The sequence below is a fragment of the Ruditapes philippinarum genome, unplaced genomic scaffold, assembly GCF_026571515.1.
Source record: "Ruditapes philippinarum isolate M1 unplaced genomic scaffold, ASM2657151v2 ctg2_1_1_1_1, whole genome shotgun sequence".
In the NCBI taxonomy this organism is placed as follows: domain Eukaryota; kingdom Metazoa; phylum Mollusca; class Bivalvia; order Venerida; family Veneridae; genus Ruditapes; species Ruditapes philippinarum.
The window spans coordinates 877,900-899,125 of NW_026854799.1; the positions used below are offsets into that span (position 1 = coordinate 877,900).

A 21,226-nucleotide genomic window follows, 5' to 3' on the forward strand; every position below is an offset into this window, starting at 1 on the left:
AAATCTTTGACAGAATTACCTTCTCCTGGACATGTTTGGGAATCATGATTGTAAACAAGTATTCCAACTTTCAAATTAATATCTCAAACAGTTCAGTCAAAAAGTGGACTGGTACTAAAAACTTAACCAAGATTCTAAGTCGATAAAAGGCCTTAATTTTTAAAACAAATCCTTGACAGAGTTACCTTCTCTTGCGTACAGATGGGGGTAATGATGTGAAATAGCATTAAAAGTTTCAAAGCAATATCTCAAAGGGTTAAGGCAATAAGTGGATTTTACCCATATTCAATGTATTTTCTAAGTCAAAAAGGGGCATAATTCTGTCAAAAACCTTGACAGAGTTATGTCCTCTTGTCTGTTGATGAAGGTCGTGATGGTAAACAAGTATGGTCAGTTTCAAAGCAATACCTCCAATGGTTTTGAAATAAAGTGAGGTGGTACAAAAAACTTAACCAAGCTCAATACACTTTCTAAGTCAAAAAAAAGGGCCATAATTCTGTCAAAAAACCTTGACAGAGTTATGTACTCTTGTCTGTAGATGGAGGTTATGATGGTGAACAAGTATGGTAAGTTTCAAAGCCATACTTGTAATACTTCTGAAATAAAGTGGGGTGGTACGAAAAACTTAACCAAGGTGTGACGCCAACGCCGACGCCAACGCCGACGCCGACGCCGGGGCGAGTAGGATAGCTCCCCTTTTCATAGAAAAGTCGAGCTAAAAATCAACAAAGGGCCATAATTCTGTTAAATTTGGTCGCAGCAAAAATTCCTTCCTTTACTACAATCTACACATTAAGGTTGTTCATCCCTGTAAGTTAAAGCAAAATCTGCCATCCGGTTTAAGAGGAGTTGCGTTCACAAAATTTCTACATAGTATCTAGTGAAAAAAATCAACAAAGGGCCATAATTCTGTTAAATTTTGTTGCAGCGAAAAAATTCCTTCCTTTACTACCATCTACACATTAAGGTTGTTCATCCCTGTAAGTTTAAGCAAAATCTGCCATCCGGTTTAAGAGGAGTTGCGTTCACAAGATTTCGGGACGTACGGACTGACGGACGGACGGACTGACGGACGGACGGACAAGTGCAACGCTATATGCTCCCACATTGTGGGGGCATAAAAATCCAAAGTGCTTATTGTGATTTGAACTCAGAGCGTAAGGGGTGCTTTATTTAATACATTTTCAAAATTTTCATGAAAATTAGCCTGATTCTGGACACTTGCTGCTTAAAGCAGTACCATTCAGGAAATCAAAGATTCAAGAATGATATCACTCCTGGGTAGAGCTAATTACTTACCTGGATATTGCTTCACTGGTAAGGCCCCCACGATTACACGTTTAAACGGATTCGTTTCGATTTTCATTCATAAACGTTTACGATATTGTTTACCGTTTAATCGAAATGACCATACAATTTCTTAATCATTGCCTGTAATCATGGATTTTATCAATTCTAGTGGTTTATTCCAAAGTAAACAAACGGAAAATAGGTGTTTACAACCCTCCACACAGCATTACGGTGCAAAATTGCTCGTGACATAATACATTTTTGGTAAAAAAGGGGGTTACAATGCAAAAAATGTGTGCTGACTCAATCGTGATGAGCCCTGCACATTCTTTATTTGTACATGTATAAAGAATAGAAAGAAATACATCATTTGGTGACTCAAATACATGGTGTGTATAGTACATAGAGGTACCACCGTTTAAACGGTATCGTTTCGGTTCTTAGCAATCGTGTAAACGTTTACAAAAAATTGTAAACGTGGGAGCCTTACTCACTGGTAGTCTTTCTAACTGTAGCATATTAAGCATATTCTTGAATTTATATCACAATTATTTAATTGAACCGAATATGCATATAATAAAACTTCTATTAACAGGAAAAAATAAGTATTTTTGTTCAAAAAAGTGACTTACCTGGATAAGGTCTCACTGGTAGCCTTCCTACTTGTAACATATTCTTGTATTTATACCACAAATATTCAATTGTACTAAATATGCTTGTAATTAAACTTCGATTAAAGGGAGGTAATAAATATATCAAAAAAATGACTTACCTGGATAAGGCCTCACTGGTAGCCTTCCTAACTGTAGCATATTTAGCATTAGCATCAGTCAGGGCTCTCAGTATGTTATTCTGAGCAGCAAGATTCTGTCTTATAACCCCAGATGTCTTATCATGCTTCTTAAGTTGTTCCGAAAATAAAACCTGTAATATACATTGATTATACATGTATTTCTTTGGAACATTAAATGCAAGTCTATATGACATTGTATCTATATAAATATATATCTCCACAATATATTACATGGCAAATATCAAAGCTCTTGGCATTGTAATTTCACACAAGAAGAATTAAGTGTGTTTTATAATGCAAGTCTATGTACACTAAGTGACACTAAGGACAGGGCCACTTTTTGGACTGACTGCCATCACAAAAGCTCAAGTGAACTAAAACAAATGTAACCAAAAGTATGGTGAAGAGCACCACAAAGGTTGGCCAATATACTTTTTTGGGGGATGGGGGGGGGGAATCGTATATAACCTTTCCTTTCAATCTTTCAATAAAAATATAAGCAACTTCATGAAATTTATCTCAAACATTGTTTATCTAAACTATACTTAAGATTTACAAGTAATAAGAAATTGTTATAAATCAAAAGTTTACAAACTTTAGCTTACTCCATCTTCAGTTTTAGATCAGATAAAGATCTTACACTTATTGCCACTGTAATTTTGACCCTTGACATCAGTCAATATTGGGTCATGTACTGGTCATGGGAAATACCAAACTCAAAAACCAAGCACATTTCTTAATCTTAAGTTACGAGGTATTGATTGGACAAAGTTTTCCATTGTTACTGTGACCTTGAACTTTTCCCTCAAAGTCAATAGGGGTCATCTACTGGACCAACCTCCCTACTACTTAGTATGAAGACGGTACACCTGATAGTTATCTAGTTACGATACTAACAGAAGGACAGACAGACAGACATACAAAGGTCATACTATAAAATGACTGAAGACATCTGAGCTTGTATGAAAATGTTTCTATAAAACAAATCTTTTATGAGGTGAAGAAAGTTTCTTTTTATTAGTTTAAGTCCAATGACCACTCCATAAACAATATATTTTTTCCCCCAATTACTTCACCATTGATATTTTTCTTCTTTACAGAGTACCCCTGTTATATCGTCCACTCCATAAACAATATAACTTTTTTATTCAATTACCTCTCAATTGACATTTTCTTCTTTACAGTGTACCCCTGTTATATCGTCCACTCCATAAACAATATAACTTTTTTATTCAATTACCTCTCAATTGACATTTTCTTCTTTACAGTGTACCCCTGTTATATCGTCCACTCCATAAACAATACAATTTTTTATTTAATTACCTTTCTATTGATATTTTCTTCTTTACAGAGTACCCCTGTTATATCGTCCACTCCATAAACAATACAATTTTTTATTTAATTACCTTTCTATTAATATTTTCTTCTTTACAGAGTACCCCTGTTATATCATCCACTCCATAAACAATATAACTATTTTATTCAATTACCTTTCTATTAATATTTTCTTCTTTACAGAGTACCCCTGTTATATCATCCACTCCATAAACAATATAACTTTTTTATCCATTTACCTCTATTAATATTTTCTCCTTTACAGAGTACCCCTGTTATATTGTCCACTCCATAAACAATACAATTTTTTTTATTCAATTACCTTTCTATTAATATTTTCTTCTTTACAGAGTACCCCTGTTATATCATCCACTCCATAAAGAATACATTTTTTTTTAATTACCTCTCTATTGATATTTTCTTCTTTACAGAGTACCCCTGTTATATCATCCACTCCATAAAGAATACAATTTTTTTTTAATTACCTCTCTATTGATATTTTCTTGTTTACAGAGTACCCCTGTTATATTTTCCACTCCTTAAACAATACAATTTTTTCCCCCAATTACCTCTCTATTGATATTTTCTTGTTTACAGAGTACCCCTGTTATATCATCCACTCCATAAACAATACAATTTTTTTTAATTACCTCTCTATTGATATTTTCTTGTTTACAGAGTACCCCTGTTATATCATCCACTCCATAAACAATTTTTTTTATTCAATTACCTCTCTATTAATATTTTCTTGTTTACAGAGTACCCCTGTACTATCATCCACTCCATAAACAATATAACCTTTTTTCCCCATTTACCTCTCTATTAATATTTTCTTCTTTACAGAGTACTCCTGTTTTATCATCCACTCCATAAACAATATAACTTTTTTATCCATTTACCTCTATTAATATTTTCTCTGTTACAGAGTACCCCTGTTATATTGTCCACTCCATAAACAATACAATTTTTAATTTAATTACCTCTCTATTGATATTTTCTTGTTTACAGAGTAACCCTGTTATATCATCCACTCCATAAACAATACAATTTTTCATTTAATTACCTCTCTATTGATATTTTCTTGTTTACAGAGTACCCCTGTTATATTGTCCACTCCATAAACAATACAATTTTTTATTTAATTACCTCTCTATTGATATTTTCTTGTTTACAGAGTACCCCTGTTATATTGTCCACTCCATAAACAATACATTTTTTTATTTAATTACCTCTCTATTGATATTTTCTTGTTTACAGAGTACCCCTGTTATATCATCTTCAAGGACTTCTTTCCTCAGCTGTTCCTCGAGGGTTTCTCTCTGATTCCTCATCTCATCAATCTTCGCCAGTAAATTGTTCAACTGTTTTATCACATCACTACTCTCTTGGTCTGTAACAATAACAATACAGTTGGAACAAATGCTTCTTGCACCCCATTTGGGTGAGGGATAAAAGGGTTTCAATTTTGTCAAGACTTATAAGAAGAGTTTTGTAACAATAATTCCTAGTTTTGAAGCATTACCATCAAGGGTATTCTATAATAGAAGGCCAAATTTAATGAAGACAACAACGTCAAACTAGAACATAAACATATGTCTCCCACGTATGTACTCTAAGAATGGAACAGTGGCATTTAAGTCCCACAAGCGCTTTGACCTGTGAAAGCAGGACAAGACTTTTCTATTTTCAGCTCTAGCGGCCATTTTGTGCTGTGAAGCGGAACATACTGGGAAACATAATTTTTAGAGACATAATGATGGTATGCCAATGATGCAAAAATCTCAGCACGAGCACCATGTGATCATGTGAGCTTATGAAATGTAAATAACTGTACTTCTGTCTATGAAGTGTCAAGTGTAAAAATTATAATACCTCTGTCTTTATCTACAGATGGCAACAGTTTCTGTAAATCCTCTAATGGACTACTGAGTAGTTTTAGATTATTTATATGAGTATTCATCGCTTTATGCAGGTCTGCATTTGACTGGCTTCCCTTTTTGTGACCTTCCTCCAACCTGGCACACTCTTGTGCTATATCTGATAGTATAGCATTGGGGTTTCTCTTTCCAAACATATCCTACACAAAAAATAAAAATAAGATAAAAAAAATTTATCAGTAAATGTGACTATCTAGTCACACTTGTTGTTTTGTCCAAGTATGAATCATTTCCATAAAAATATGACAAAATTCAGAAAATATAAGAAAAATTCAATCATTTGACCCAGTCAACATCATTTAAAGGTCAAGGTCATATCTAAATCGAATAAACATATTGTTGTCTAAATCGAACTATGCAGTAAGGATAGTTGTTGAGTATTTGTTTTGTATTAAGTCCTCCTCAAATACAGATGTGGTTATGCCTAAAGGTCTTTATACCCCAGGAATGACATTATTTTTATTTCTCCAAAGCTTTATATTTTTTATGTACACTGTACTTCTAAATTTTCTAAAGTTATTCATTGGCAAAATACCTTAACCATCCTTTTTTTCTGTTGCTTTTTAATACAGTTATAGTGATTTAGTATTTTGTACAGAAGTCAAAATACTACTTTTCTTACATTTTGCTAATTTAATGACAAATTATTTTACATTTAGCACTACTTTCTTCAGGAAATAAGCATCTAACATGCTCTAGAACCATTAATTTAACATTATAGAATTCATGTTTGCCCTTTCTAAAGAAGCAAAAATTATCTGTTTCTGAGGCAGAATGTGCCTTTAAAACAATTCCAGAGTAATAGCTGAACTAACCTGAAATTCTAACTCAGCTGTGCTTTCCTCCTGCAGTGTTTGTTGTATTTCTTTGATGCCACAATCTACTTCTGTGGCTACATTCGAAACAGCTGTAATAGAAATAAGTAGAGTTTTACACAATATCAATGCACTAGAATGACAAAGACTACACAAATATAACAAAAATAACATTATTATGTTTGGAGACCAACATACCTTTCAAAACAATATGAAAGAAGATTACAAACATTTGGTTAGTAAACACAATTCATGTCTGCAGGCCAGATTCTTGTCAGTAAAAAATATACCTGACCATTAACATTTGTTTTAGTTTTTTATTGTAGTAAAATAATTGTTTGAGATTCACAAAGTTGTTGGAAAATACTACCTGTCATTGAATCAACTAGCTCCTTTATTGCTGTAGGTCTTACACTGAGGGCGGCACATTTCTCTAGAAGCTGTTGGGGTAACCGTTCAGGCTCTGGGTTTAGTGATGTTTGATCCAGTTGTAAAGATGCCAGGTACTGACTATATAGATAAACAATTTGATTAACAATTTGATTAACAATAAGATTATCAAGAAGTTCTCAAAGCTTAAATCCAGGTCTCAGTTATTTGATTGGTCTGAAACTGCCATAGAATGTTCATTGACCAATGAAAATCGTGAGATTTGAGACAGAACTCAGAAAAAAGTTTTATAATCACAGAGCCTTTCCAAGGAGCAGCAGGCTTAACCTTTATCGGTGTTGGATAGTAAACTGCCAAATTTCTAAATAAATATATAATACAAATGTCACTCTGACCTTTAACCTTCTGACAAAATTGTTGACCTTTTGACAAAAATGAGTATGGCCGGTAGAACTCATCTAGGTGTGTCTACATACAAAATTTGAAGTTTCTCTGTCAATGAATTTTGATTGAATGGCCAGTTTAATGTTCAAAGTGACCTATAACCTTTTGACCTGAAATAGGTGCAGCAGGTAGAACTAATTATTGATTATGCATCTACATACAAAGATTGAAATTCCTAGGTTTTAATGGTTAGTTTAATGGTTTCATTCCACAGGTCCCAGAGATTTTGAAGATTGAAAATATCAGATAAGTGATGATTAACTGCACACCTATGTGTCCCATGGAAATATATTGTAATACATTCTACTTACTTGAGTTCCTCATTTTTTTCTTGAATCTCTGACACCAATCTCCTTAACAAAGTAGCTTTCTCCTCACTGTAAATGTAATACAAATCTCATGAAAACAAGAACGTAATTATCAATTTCTCCACAAGTGACTGGCTTCTAATCCCACAGGTTCTTAATAATTGGTGAGAGACAATGTATGACAACAATTACTAATGTGTAATTACCTTAATAAATAAAAAAGTTATAGTAAACAAGAACATGTTTGGTTTGGTTTAAACATATTTATTTAAGCTGGATTGCGAAACAAGTTCTTGCAACTTATATTAATCACTTTCGAGTCCGCTTCCTGGAACCAACCAGTACTGGTGTCATATGAAGAAACATTGTTGTGACCCAAGTAGGGCCTGAACCCATGATCTCCGGATTAAGAGACAGACACCTTAACCACTAGACCACCCCTTACATGTTTGGTAAACACAAATGCACCTGGCCCAGATTCTTGTCAGTCACAAATTTTCAAAAAAAGGTTCACTTGGTTATGGACAGGCAAAATGAAAAAAAACAAAACTGTTTACATAACTTGACAGAGTCATGACCTATTATTCTTGTGAAAAAATATTAGTTGAAATGTTATTCCTATTTGAAAAAGTGGGAAAATATTTAACTTACTAATAAAGGTTTATCAAATATACATGTATATGAATTCAAGACAACCATTATTGGTATCCAAAGGAAGAAAACCATGCAAGTTATCTCACTACTAAATATGAATGACATCTGTCAATAAATAAAGGCTGCATGAGCAAAAGTATAAAATTCTATTTTTAGCATTGGCAACCTGGACATAACTGACCCCTAACTCCATCCAAAGGTAGAGAAATTCTCAATTTATGTTCCTACCAAATACAAAAGACATCTATCAATAGATAAAGGTTACAGCTACAAAACTGTACAAATCTATTTTTGGGATTAGTGATCTTGATCTTGACCCAAATGACCCCAAAGGAAACCTGGGGGCTATAATAAAAATGTTTTACTACACAAAAGCCCTTTGAGCTGAAATCTACAACATAGCCAGTGTGAGTAGGACAGCTCACCATGAAAAATACCCTTAAAAATAGCCTTGTCTTTTAGAAATAGACATGGAAATTCATTTTTGGAAATAGACCAAGAATAATTATCTTGTTGAAAGGTGGTCTTTGTGTCACGGTTCTGAACTGTTCACTATTGAGGGAAGAAGATGGGTAAGTGGCCTCTTAGTTCAGTAGGTAGAGCTGCGAAACAGTATTCCCAAGGTCCTGTGTTGGAGTCCTGGTTAGGCTGCACACCTGGTTAGGCTTTTCTCATCCTGTGACATTTAGTAAAGCAGGTTTTTCTCATAATATCATCGTCAATAGGAAATTTAAATGCCAACATTCAGTTTTTTGAACATAATGTTCTGTATCAAGGTTTCTTCTGCTCCAGAATGAGAGTTAAGGTATATTTACCTGTAAAGAGAAGCAGCCTCATGTGCTGACATAGGTACAAGTTTATTGAAGATATCTGGGCCAGAAATTTCCGGATCATTTGGATTAAACGGTATACCCTTCACCAAGGAAGCACCTGAAAAAAATAAACAGAATCAAGTATCACAGAGCTGTCAAGTTAGCTCAACAGGTAGAGCATTGGAAGGTGAATCAAGCGTTCTGAATTCAATTCCCACCTTTGCCTGTCCTTTGCACTATATCTTTGCTCTGACATGTACAGAAGTTATCAGTTCCTTGTAAAAGTGGAGGCAACCAGTACTGGTAAACTGCTTGACAGCCTGTCTAGGAATGAGACTGTGGCTGATCTATGCTCTGGTAAATTCAATGTGGCTTACTGCCGTAATTCAGAGTGATAACTACCAACACCACCACAAATTATGACATAGATCTTTGCTAAACAAAACAAGTTGTTTACAATCAATTAAAATGTTTGACATTGATTTGTCTCCTCATTAAATCTTTTTGGTAGAATATATGTTTAAATTTATTATTACCTTAGAACAACAAATAAACCTAAATAAATGTAACTATTACAAGTCTTGGTGTAATTTGCTGAAGAAACACAAGAAAATCTCGATGCCCTCAGTATTTCATGTTTGTTGATGTATTTCAATGGCTAAGTGGCTAAGAGTTAAAGTGTTTAATTATTCTTATGACAAAGACATCTATTATTTTATAATGTATAGGGGAAGGTTCATATCAAGTCATTTGTTTGAAAGGAGATGTTGTCTAAGATATCATTGAAGATGAACATTGTCTGACAAAGGGGAATCACATTAACTCACTATGTGAAATTTGGTTCAATTCTACCATATGGTTTTAGTAGAAATGTTGTTTAAAGAAATTGTGTATATCAATGAACAATGATTGTCCAAAACATACAAAATGTACTCGGGTAAACTAAAAAATGTACCTTTGACTTCTGGTAGTGAATCTGTTGGGGGAACTTTATCATGATAAACAAAGTCATTGTCCTTCTTTGCCGACTGTTGTCTGAAAAATCAAGTATCATCTATTATATTATGAAGGACAGAATAAAAACCAGGGTCTTTAAATACGCATACTACATGTATATACATGTACCAAGTTTGACAACACAATATCTCATTCTTGACAGTTACTCTTGTTATTGTCTGGAAACTATTTTTCTATTGTTAGTAACAGTGACCTTGACCCCAGTTGACCCAAAAGCAACCCTAGCCTGGATTTCCACATAAAGTTGCTGTCACAGTGTAAGTGTCCCGATAGCTCAGTCAGTAGAGCTGCAGAACAGTATTCCGAGGGTCCAAGGTTTGAGTCCAGGGGACGGTCAGACTGCACATTTTTCTCACCCTGTGACATTTTGTTAAATTCATGCTGCTATGTACCCTGAGAAATTTGAGGTCAAATTAAATATGGTGGGGGAGTGTGTCATGTTTCAGTACTGTTTACTATTTAGGATAGAAGATGTGTAAGCTGCAGTACAGCTCAGTCGGTACAGATGCATAACAGTATTCCTAGGGTCCCTGGTTCAAGTTCCATCAGGCTGCAAATGTTTCACACCCCATGACACTGATATATACCAAGTTTGATTATAACTCTAGTTTTTGTCCAGAAACCATGCAGTGGAGATGACTGGCTTAGTGATTAACCCACAGACTGACCAACAAGCGGACTCCCATTTTTGCACACATTTTTCTGCCTTGAAAATATCCAAAATAACTTACTTTCCACCAACAACATCATGTGTAAATCTTAATGAATCTTGAATTTCAACACCTTCATTCTGAAAATATCAAAATAAAATCAAGAAATTAGATTATATGCTCTTAAAACAGGGATCGTTTCGGTGAATTTGTGTCAAAATCAAACAGGTAGTTTAGGAGAAAATGTTGCTTAAAGAAATTGTAGATAACTAGGGAAAATATAACATACGAAGGTCAATGTCATCATATCTGAGCATTCTATGTTGTGCTCAGAAGAGCTACCTACAAAAATGTTATACATAATCAAAACTAAAATTTAACAACTCTTGGATAGCTGACCTTTGCAAGTTTTTCACATTCTGTTAGTTTTTCTAGTGCTATTGTATAATAAGCCAGACACTGTCCATGTTTTTGTTGGTCCTCCGATTGTCTACCCATGTAATAATTAGTTATACATGTGTAAAACAGCATCTTTATATCTATCTTCTTCTTCCAGTCCTGAAATATACAACATTACCTACAACTTCGACACCAGTGAAAATTATGAAGACATTTAGCACAGATAGAACTTAAGATAAATCTAACTTGCCGCAGGTATACCTCATACAGAATGTTTTAACAAGACAGTACGGTCAGTACTACTCTATTGTTCTTTTTAGCCAAAGAAAGAAAAAAAGCCACATAAAAGCCTTATGGAATGAAATGACATCAAAGAGAAAGTATTGTTCCTTTAGCCACATAAGTATCCAAATTTAAGTTTGGGCAGATGGACAGACACAGCGCTCACGCTGTCGGTCGCCATAGTCGCCATTTGCGATTATTTTATAAGATTGGCGATTATTTTTGCATTTTGGCTACAAAATCTGACGATTATTTTTTACTTCCAACAGTGTTTATATAAGGTGTAAAAATCGATAATGTATGCAGTAGACCCAATTAACACCAGCGGGGTGCATTTAATTGAGTGTCAACTTTTTACCGGTCACGTGCTGCTAACTATATTGCCCGAGGTGATAAAATACATGCAAGATGTATAATTGTATAAGTACTTTAAAGATATTGTCCAGCATTTATAATAGCCATCAAATATCCGTCAATTAGCCACAAAAATCGTTTTAAAATTGATAAACTGGATATTGACTTACCCAAAATTTACCGTGAATTGCAGTAATTGCAAATTTTGATATATTTTTTGTTTTAAGCTACTTAACTAAATCGCCAGTGGTAAACAATGGTAAAATATTTAAAAAGTATAAACTTCCAAACAACTATTTGCACAACAACCAAAATTGTGAATATTTCTTCAGAAAACAGGAAAAATCCGATTGTCACATATTTTCGCGACACCGATAATTTTAATATTTTTTTAAAGGTAAAATAAGCTCTGTTCTGTTTAAAAATCTTTACTACTATGGCAGAAAATTTGTATTACATTGGTGATGATGATATTTTTCAGTAAATTATTCAGAAAAAAGGCTGCATTCTGTGAATGAGTTTGCAAACTTGTGTCATTTCTATAGGCTAATATGACCTAGATCTACTCCAGTTCTGTGTGAAATGTGGAAATTGACAGTGGTTATGATAAGCTGACAAAATTTGATTAGAACAAACAAAAACTGTTGTCTGATAACAGCATTATGTAAAGTTATAATGAATCTTTAATATTATTGTTGTACAGTAATTATACTAATTATAACGTTTTTTTTTGTTCTGTTCTGTAATAACAATTAAAGTTGTGGTTCTATTTAAAAAAAGGTAGTTATCAATATACACAAATGTGTCAGTTTATTTGAGAATCCTTATAAAACTGAAAAAGTTTTATATGTAATGTTTATTTAATCAACTGCTTATGTTGTTAATCGCTAAATCGTGAATAGTCCGCTGAACTTTTGGCTATTATTTTTTTAAGTTGAAAATATTGGCTATTATTTTATTTGAGCCAGTGTGAGCCCTGCAGACAGATGGTACAATAAATATTTTCCAAGGAGCATTAAAAGATTTTTCTCTGTTATTTTTTTGTTGGTTTTTTTTTCGGAAGAATTTTTTTTATTAATAGGGGGAAAATATATACTCTTTTGGGGAGGGGAATGGGGCTGACCTACAGCACAAATTTGGCCCAAAAAAACCCCTGTCTCTGCTTATGGTAGCCAGCATTTATACCTATAAAGAAAATTTCTTAAAGAAAATTTGCAGTACCTTTGACATATTTAAGACTAGAACCTGACCCTTGCGTCCCTCAAGTGCATGTCTTATCATTTCACATCTGCCTTATCAAAACAAACATACCTTATATCTTTTTGAACTGATAAGTTCCTGGCTATTACACACATCCAGATGTTTCATAGCTGTTTTATAAAACTCTACAATCTGAGCAGATACTTTTGCAGTTATTGTACTTTTTCTGCTATCAGTCATTGACTTCTCCAGTATACACTCTTGAGCTTGTGCCTGTACAAATAATCAGAAACAAGAGGGTCATGTGGGCCCTTAATCGCTCACCTGAGGAGGTGGTTCAAAATGAACAAGATTGCATTATTAAGACATTTGGTAGAAACGTCAATTTAACAAATTTCAGAGTGGAAAGGTTGGTGTATTAAAAGAATGAATTTGTTTAAATGATACCTTTCATATTATTATTACGTTACGGACACAGAGTATATTTACACCGAATAAAAGTTTTAAATGGAGAATAGAATTGAAAAAAAATATATTTTTAGCTCTTCTGGTGGCAATCTTGATCAGAAGTCCAGAACCATTCAAGCAATTTTTATTTAAGACCATCAAATGACCATTTCTGTATAGTTTCACCAAAATCAACCCAAAAGAGGAGACCTTTTTTCATAAAAGTTTTTCTATTTTTAACTCTGGAAACCAATTTGTTAGCAGACAGGAACCATGGAGCAATTGTTATAGATGACTATCCAAAGACCATTCCTATTAAATTTCATCAAAACCTACCTGACAGTCAAAGTATCTTATGACAAATGTAACAAATGTTAGTAATTTATAATGTATCTTATGACAGTAAATGCTTCTGTTTATGAGTAACCTAAATCTCATTGTTGCTATAATATTCGTGTATCTAAAATGCAGAATTTTAACTTTATACCAACCAGCATTAAATTAAGTTGAAAGGTCAAAAGTTCATGGGTCATGTCTAGACTCATTGCCGCACATCCAAAATGATCTCGTAAATATTCAAATGCCCAAGACGCACATTGAAAATGTGTGCATGATACCTTCATTCCCTGAAAATGAAATATATGAATATTACTATACAAGAGCACTGCAAAGGCGAGGCAATATACACCTAAAAATGTAAAATTGTTTGTGTTATCAAAAATAATCTTTCAATTAGAGTAGAGCCAATCAAGAAGCTTGTCAGAAAAATGGTTTATCTTAATTATCCTTATGACCTCCAAGGTGAAGGCATTTTACCTTTAGTTCATTTTATAGAAGTCTACTAGGCCATGCTATATATCAAATATAGAGGCATAATATTTATCCATGAAAAGATAAGACTGATATTCTTTTCTATACCCTAATTTAGTGTTTTCCTATACCTTAGTCAAGTTAAAGAAAGTGACTCCTTGGCCGGACCAATTTTGACCTGTTGGTCACATAGAAGTCTGGAAATGTCAATGCAAAACAAATTAATTATAATAAACGGCTTGTAATTAAAACATAAACAAATTTTGAGCAAAGCAAAATTTTTGCCCATTAAACTGATTGTCTGGTTATCTTGTCTTAATATATAGTATAATACACAATCTTACATCAGCACTCTGTCTTGTATCCATGGCTCCCAGTATTGAGTGAAGTGCTCCAATGTTATATAATACACATGCTTGCTCAAACTTGATGTCACTCAATGACATTTCTCGACCAGAAAATACTTCTTCCCTAGAAAAAAAACATGATATTGTAAAGATGCGACAAGAAAATCATTGATACAAATAGTGGCAAAGTAAAATGATGAACAAATCTTGGGCCTTAAAGTGTTAGAAGAATTTTTAAACATATAAATTATGTTGTTTAGGTAATAAAGCTTGAAACTAAATCCCCTTTTTAAGCAGAATATATTGGTTTCTGTATAACTAAGTTCCCTCTTCTCTTGTACTTGTAATAAAGTAAACCCTGCGAATAGTTACCCCGGGGGTATGGTGTAAACAAATTAACACATACAATGTTTACTCTTAATTGGAATGTTGTACAATTTCGAGAATTCAGGAAACAAATTCAACATATTTCAATTTATTTAATTGTCTCACAATATAAACAATAGAAAATTAAACACAATGGCCCAGTTGTTCATAACTTTTGTTAAGTTTAACAACAAATTAACTTAACAGTTGTTAAATTTTAATATTTTCGTTAGCTAACGAAATGCCAAAAATTGAGTTGTTCAGAGCTGTGTTAAATTTTATGTTAGTTAACAAGGCGTTAAAGTGCTTAACATTTTGTTACCTAATTAACAAGAAAAATTAATCCCACAATGCAGTATGTTACTTTCCTCCACAAAAAACAAAATGGCTGACAACTCTCCACTTCAATAAGAAATACTTAGAAAATCAGCTGATGTACATTGTCTGCAAAATACAGCTCAGTCATAGACTAATTAAAAATCATGAAATATGATAAGTGTTTTAAGGATTTTTTGTGATTAAAGTGTCTATCTCCTCAATCATAGATCATAGGCCAACAGTTTCAACATGACTTCAGCCACCCACATAGTTCCCGTAATTTATTGTATTGCTTGCTCCATCACCAAAAATATCTTAAGTATCATGGAAATTATCAAGCATTTTAAAAATAGCACCTGACTTACCAAGTAAAGGGAATAGATGCTTCTCCACCTTCTAACATTGGAAATCTTCCCTGTAAAAACTGCAACTGTGAATAGTATTTCTTGAGCGTGCTGCAGCCCATGAAGTCATGTGACACATGCACAGCACTCTAAAAATAGAAATGACTCATTGAAATGTCATGACTGCTGTCAGAGGTGATAGTTCACTTGACTTGTGAACGAACAATCAAATATTTGGATATTCTAAAACAAGAGGGCCATGATGGCCCTGAGGTCGCTCACCTGTATATAGACCCCCGAAGCGGGGCCAGTTTAAACCCCAGGGCCTTTAATTTGAATAAACTTGTAATTAAGACACCCATTAGACAATGTTTCATGATGTTAAGTTTTTGCTATACACAAAAAACAATGACCTCCCCCCCCCCCTGGCAGAGTAAATTTTAACCCAAGGGCTTTTATTTGAACAAACTTGGTAGACACCCATAAGAAGATGTTTCATGCTTAACATCTAATACTAGCTCATTGGGTTTTTTAAAAGAAGATTTTTAAGTTTTTACTATACACATATAGTTAAAAACAATGACACCCCTGGGGCGGGGCCAGTTTTAACCCAAGGGCTTTTATTTGAACAAACTTTGTAGACACTTATTAGAAGATGTTTCATGCTTAATATCTAACTCTAGCTATTTGGGTTTTCTCAAAGAAGATTCTTTAAGTTTTTGCTATACACATTTAAGGAAATCTATGACCCCCGGGGCAGGGCCAATTTTGACCCTAAGGCTTTAATTTGAACAAACTTTGTAGACACTCACTAGAAGATGTTTCATGCTTAATATCTTAACTCTAGCTATTTGGGATTTTTCATAGAGGTTTTTTTAAGTTTTTTCTATACACATAAAAAAAAGGAAAATCAATGACCCCGGGGCAGGGCTAATTTTGACCCCAGGGCTTTTATTTGAACAAACGTAGTAGACACCCATTAGAACATGTTTCATGCTGAATATCTTAGCTCTAGCTCTTTGAGTTCTTTAAAAGAAGATTTTTTAAGTTTTTACTATATGCATATAGGGAAAATCAATGACCCCACTGGTGCGGGGCCAATTTTGACCCCAGGGCTTTTATTTGAACAAACTTGGTAGACACTCACTAGAAGATGTTTCATGCTAAATATCTTAGCTCTTTAAGTTCGTTAAAAGAAGATTTTTTAAGTTTTAATTTTATGCATTTAGGGAAAATCAATGACCCCCTGGGGCGGGGCCAATTTTGACCCAAGGGCTTTTATTTGAACAAACTTGGTAGACACTCATTAGAAAATGTTTCATGCTAAATATCTAAGCTCTAGCTCTTTGGGTTCTTTAAAAGAAGACTTTTTTAAGTTTTTATTATATGCATATAGGGAAAATCAATGACCCCCCCCTGGGGCGGGCCAATTTTGACCCAAGGGCTTTTATTTGAACAAACTTGGTAGACACTCATTAGAAGATGTTTCATGCCAAATATCGAAGCTCTAGCTCTTTGGGTTCTTTAAAAGAAGATTTTTTAAGTTTTTACTATATGCATACAGGGAAAATCAATGACCCCCTGGGGCAGGGCTAATTTTGACCCCAGGGCTTTTATTTGAACAAACTTGGTAGACACTCATTAGCAAATGTTTCATGCTAAATATCTAAGCTCTAGCTCTTTGGGTTCTTTAAAAGAAGATTTTTTAAGTTTTTACTATATGCATATAGGGAAAATCAATGACCCCCCTGGGGCGGGGCCAATATTGACCCCAGGGCTTTTATTTGAACAATCTTGGTAGACACTCATTAGAAGATGTGTCATGCCAAATATCTAAGCTCTAGCTCTTTGGGTTCTTTAAAAGAAGATATTTAAAGTTTTTTCTTTCGGTTGCCATGGCAACCAGAGTTCTGCATGGAATTAAATTCTTTGAACAATTTTTAAAGGTGACCACCAAAGGAACATTCCTGTGAAGGTGACCACCAAAGGAACATTCCTGTGAAGTTTGGATGAAAAGCGATTACAAAAGCTCACCCTGTCACTTTGTGACAGGTGAGCTAAAAACAGCCAAATATTCAAATAGGAAATTCTTACTCAAATTTTCATTTCAAAAAGAATCTTTTTGAAAATTCTTTTTCATTAAACTTGAAGATTTGGCACAGGGTCTACTTTCAAATCCAGTTAAAAAACCTTGATCTGTGCATAATAATCCTGCAAAATTAAAAGGTTATTGATAAAGGACATTGATAGAAGTTAATAGTTTATAGAGACTGTAAATGAAATATTGTACTAGTTTTTGTTATTTCTAATGGTTATTTGAGTAAAGTTACTATTTTCAAAAATGTCTCATCGTTTGTCCGGATAAACACAATGTTAACACTCCAAAATCCTTTAATAGAAACACCTTATTCGTTACAAAATTATTTAGAATTAACCCAAATAATATTCTCTAACAAATATGTTTGAAAATATCTTATATATCCATGATTTAAGATTAATATATGCAGTACAAATTAACACCTATCTGAGTTTCATAGCGTACATATATGTACATACCACTTAGCCATATCCTAATCACCTAGCAGGGCCATGCTAGACCTTTTCTCTTTTCTAAAGTCAAACACATTAGAGGAAGAAGAGTATAGGAAAGAGTACTCCCAGAAAACATAATTCTCTTGTAAAAATGAAATTCAAATTTTATATTTGACCATAACAGTCAAGGTCATCCAAAGGCCAAGGTCACATTTGAATGATTATCATGCCAATTTTCTTTTAAGCGTTCTTTTGTCCAAGTATAAGTCATATCCATAAATAAATGACAATTTAAGTACACTTCAATAATTTGACCTTAACAGTCAAGGTTAATGAAAGATCAACGTCAAATCAGAATGATTTTACATGTCATTTTTTTGTCATTTAAATGAATTGTATTCTTTCGACAAAATGTACATAAATTTCGAAGTTATGACAATTAAAGCAAATTTCAATAATTCTACCTTGTCTGTCAAGGACAAATAAAGGTCATACCAGAATAATTAAACATGTCCATTGAGTCATATGTTTTCTTTTTAATCAAATCCATAAAAAGTGGTGACAACTTAAGCAAATTTCAATAATTTTACCGTCAAGGTCATTGATTGGTGAAGGTCAGAATCAATTTAATATATTTGTCCAAGTATGAAGACAATCCATAAATAAATAACAAAGTTATAGCCAGTTAGAGCAAAATTCATACATTTACTCTTCAAGGTCAACGTAATGAGTCAAGGTCAAGTTCAATCTAGTCTACTTAAAGGTCTTACCCAAAGAGTTATTGTGTCTCAGTATGAATACAATACATTACTAAGACATATAAAAGGGGGTGTTTAAGTTTTCAGATGGCAACAGGAACAAACAACCTTCTTTCTTTAATGTTTTGTAAGTGAAATTGATACAAGACATACTGATAATTTAATAATTGATTTAATCTTGATTTTATCTTCTTACCTGTCGCAATTGTTCCAGTTCATTGCAGCTTTTGTTATAATGTGCCGGATCTTCACCATAATGATCTCTTATATACTGTACAACAGAAGAAAAAAATCATATTAATAATGAAAGTTTCTGATATTATCTTAGAAATAATGTATCCCACACAGTGATTTTATCCCTCAATATAATAAAATCACTATTCGGATGCAAGGAATTATATAACAAGGGTGTAGCCTTGCATCGAATGACAACGTGATTTTTTATCACCGATTTGGATACATTATTTTGATTCTTAAGCGACATCAACAAATAAATGCTACCGTACCTGATATTAAGCTAAATAATAAATTGCTCCTGTTTGTTTCTGTACTTATTTTCAGCTCGTCCCATTTTTAGCGGTTACATCACATGTATAATGATTATGTTACATGTTTAAATATAGAATGTCAACAAACATAAATAGAATTATAACTTATTTAATCTTACAGTGACAGGTGTTTAAACATAATATAATTTTCTATGTAGAATACAATGTTTATAAAGAAAACAGTAAGCCATAAATTAATTAGGAATATATAATGAGAATCAAGATCTGTCGTGAACAGACAATTTATGCCCCAGAAACTTAGGGCAAGAACTTGTTTTTCTTTCAAGTAAAGAGTAACCATGACCTTAGGGCTACAAGTCTAGTTTTTGCATGAAACAAACATATATCGTATGTATCAATCCATGAAGACCAGAATGATGTGTTATTATAAGTTATTATAAAATCCATCCAGGATTGACAGATTTGTTGACTTGACAAAATCATCAATGCAAAATTGCACTTCTACGAAAAATGAATATCACAACTTTGGATGTAGACACGTGATCTTGACCACATAATAACATTCAGATATGATTATGAAATCAACAAAAGCACCACGGCGCAATATACGCCCAAATACATATTTGTTTTAAGTAATGATAAGTATAATCAAAATTTAAAGTAATCATGAATAAATTGTAAATTAGAGAGGAGACCCATTTATTACACTTAGTTTTATTTTGTTAGTTTTTTAGCCCTGGTGCATTCATGAACATGATCAAGCATCATGGATACAAACTAATTAGAGACCCTTTACAACCTAATGATTTCATTAAACCATTGATATTTATTAATGACTTTAGAATTACCAATCAGACAGTACTTAGAAACATACCAACGCTATCTGATGTAATGATATTTGATTGACAGCTTATCATGTATGTCTATTCAGCTATTTAAGTGGAATAAATATTTGTGTATTTTCTAAGCGCTATATGAATTTATGCAGGGTTCGACACTAACTTTTCAGGAATCCCCAACGGGACGTGTGGGAATCAGAAGTCCCTTGCTTGAAACAGGAAGTCCCTTTAATTATGTTCGAAAATCCAAGGTAAAATTGTTTCAATATTAAAATCGACAAAGATATATCTATAAAAAAGGAATATTTCTTTGACATAAAAAAATAGAAATGAAGTGATGTCACCATGGAAAATACTAAGATTACTTAATTTGTGCAATGTCATTGAGAAAAATGAGACAATTTTAACTTCAAAATCATTGTGTGGCACTACTATTTGGTAATGCTTTAGAAAATTAGGCAAAAAGACATGCAAAAATAAATCCATGGAAAGTTCAAGTAACCATTAAACAATACCAGCGATTCATAATGTTTATCTACTGAAATATAGTTGAATACCTTGTTAAAATGATGTCCCGATAACATGTGACAAACGAGCAGGCATACATGATTTTCTGTTTTATTGTTTACAAAAAATAATCAAAACACATAATCCAAATTCATAAGTCCAAATTTAAGTAACCTTTAAAATACCTTTTTGTGTTTGCATTCAGCCTTTATCTTGAATTGTCTGATGATTTTGTTATAAAAATAGATCTACAGGTCCCAATTTTTCAGCCGAGGATACTGTACGCAAGTCAGGGAAAATTTCAATTTTGACTGCAGTGGAGTTGATAAATGAGTTGAAATTGTTAACTTTTATTGCTTTTTCCATGACAACTCTAACGAAATATGCAAAGTATTTTTTTCTGGTTAGAAAGTTGCTGTTTAGTGTTTTTTGTTGTTGTTTTTTTTTTTTTCATCATTTTTTTGGACCTCAAACTGTTGCCCAAGAGTTTTCTTTGTCTAGGTGTGTTTTTCTCACTAGTAATGCAATCTAAAAAATTTCCACATTACTTATGAATTGACTTGGATCAATTGAAAAAAATGCAGATGAAAATATTGATTATCAAACACAGTTATGGTACGGTATGACGTAGATTAAATTGACGCTTCTCATTTTATCAACAACCAATTTCGATTTATCGAATGTCATCAATGTGTGTTGATTTAGTAACTAATTTGTCGCACATCGATACATATCGCTTATTGTGATGTTTTTCTTCTTAAAATCAAAA

At 33.2% G+C, this 21,226-nt stretch overlaps 1 protein-coding gene across 1 annotated transcript in view; it reads right to left on the reverse strand.

Annotated features, from left to right (window-relative positions):
* LOC132741092 (tyrosine-protein phosphatase non-receptor type 23-like) overlaps nt 1-18,873 on the reverse strand; it is a gene marked incomplete at its 5' end in the record, with an annotated part of 39,472 nt that extends 20,599 nt beyond the window's left edge. The window contains 15 exon segments of the mRNA XM_060729178.1: nt 2,063-2,214; nt 4,648-4,808; nt 5,291-5,495; nt 6,171-6,262; nt 6,541-6,680; nt 7,316-7,381; nt 8,782-8,896; nt 9,734-9,813; nt 10,527-10,585; nt 10,845-11,003; nt 12,792-12,953; nt 13,619-13,753; nt 14,282-14,408; nt 15,334-15,461; nt 18,799-18,873. Of these exon segments, the coding sequence (XP_060585161.1) occupies nt 2,063-2,214; nt 4,648-4,808; nt 5,291-5,495; nt 6,171-6,262; nt 6,541-6,680; nt 7,316-7,381; nt 8,782-8,896; nt 9,734-9,813; nt 10,527-10,585; nt 10,845-11,003; nt 12,792-12,953; nt 13,619-13,753; nt 14,282-14,408; nt 15,334-15,461; nt 18,799-18,873 (1,856 nt within the window).
* Between the last annotated feature and the right edge of the window lie 2,353 nt (nt 18,874-21,226).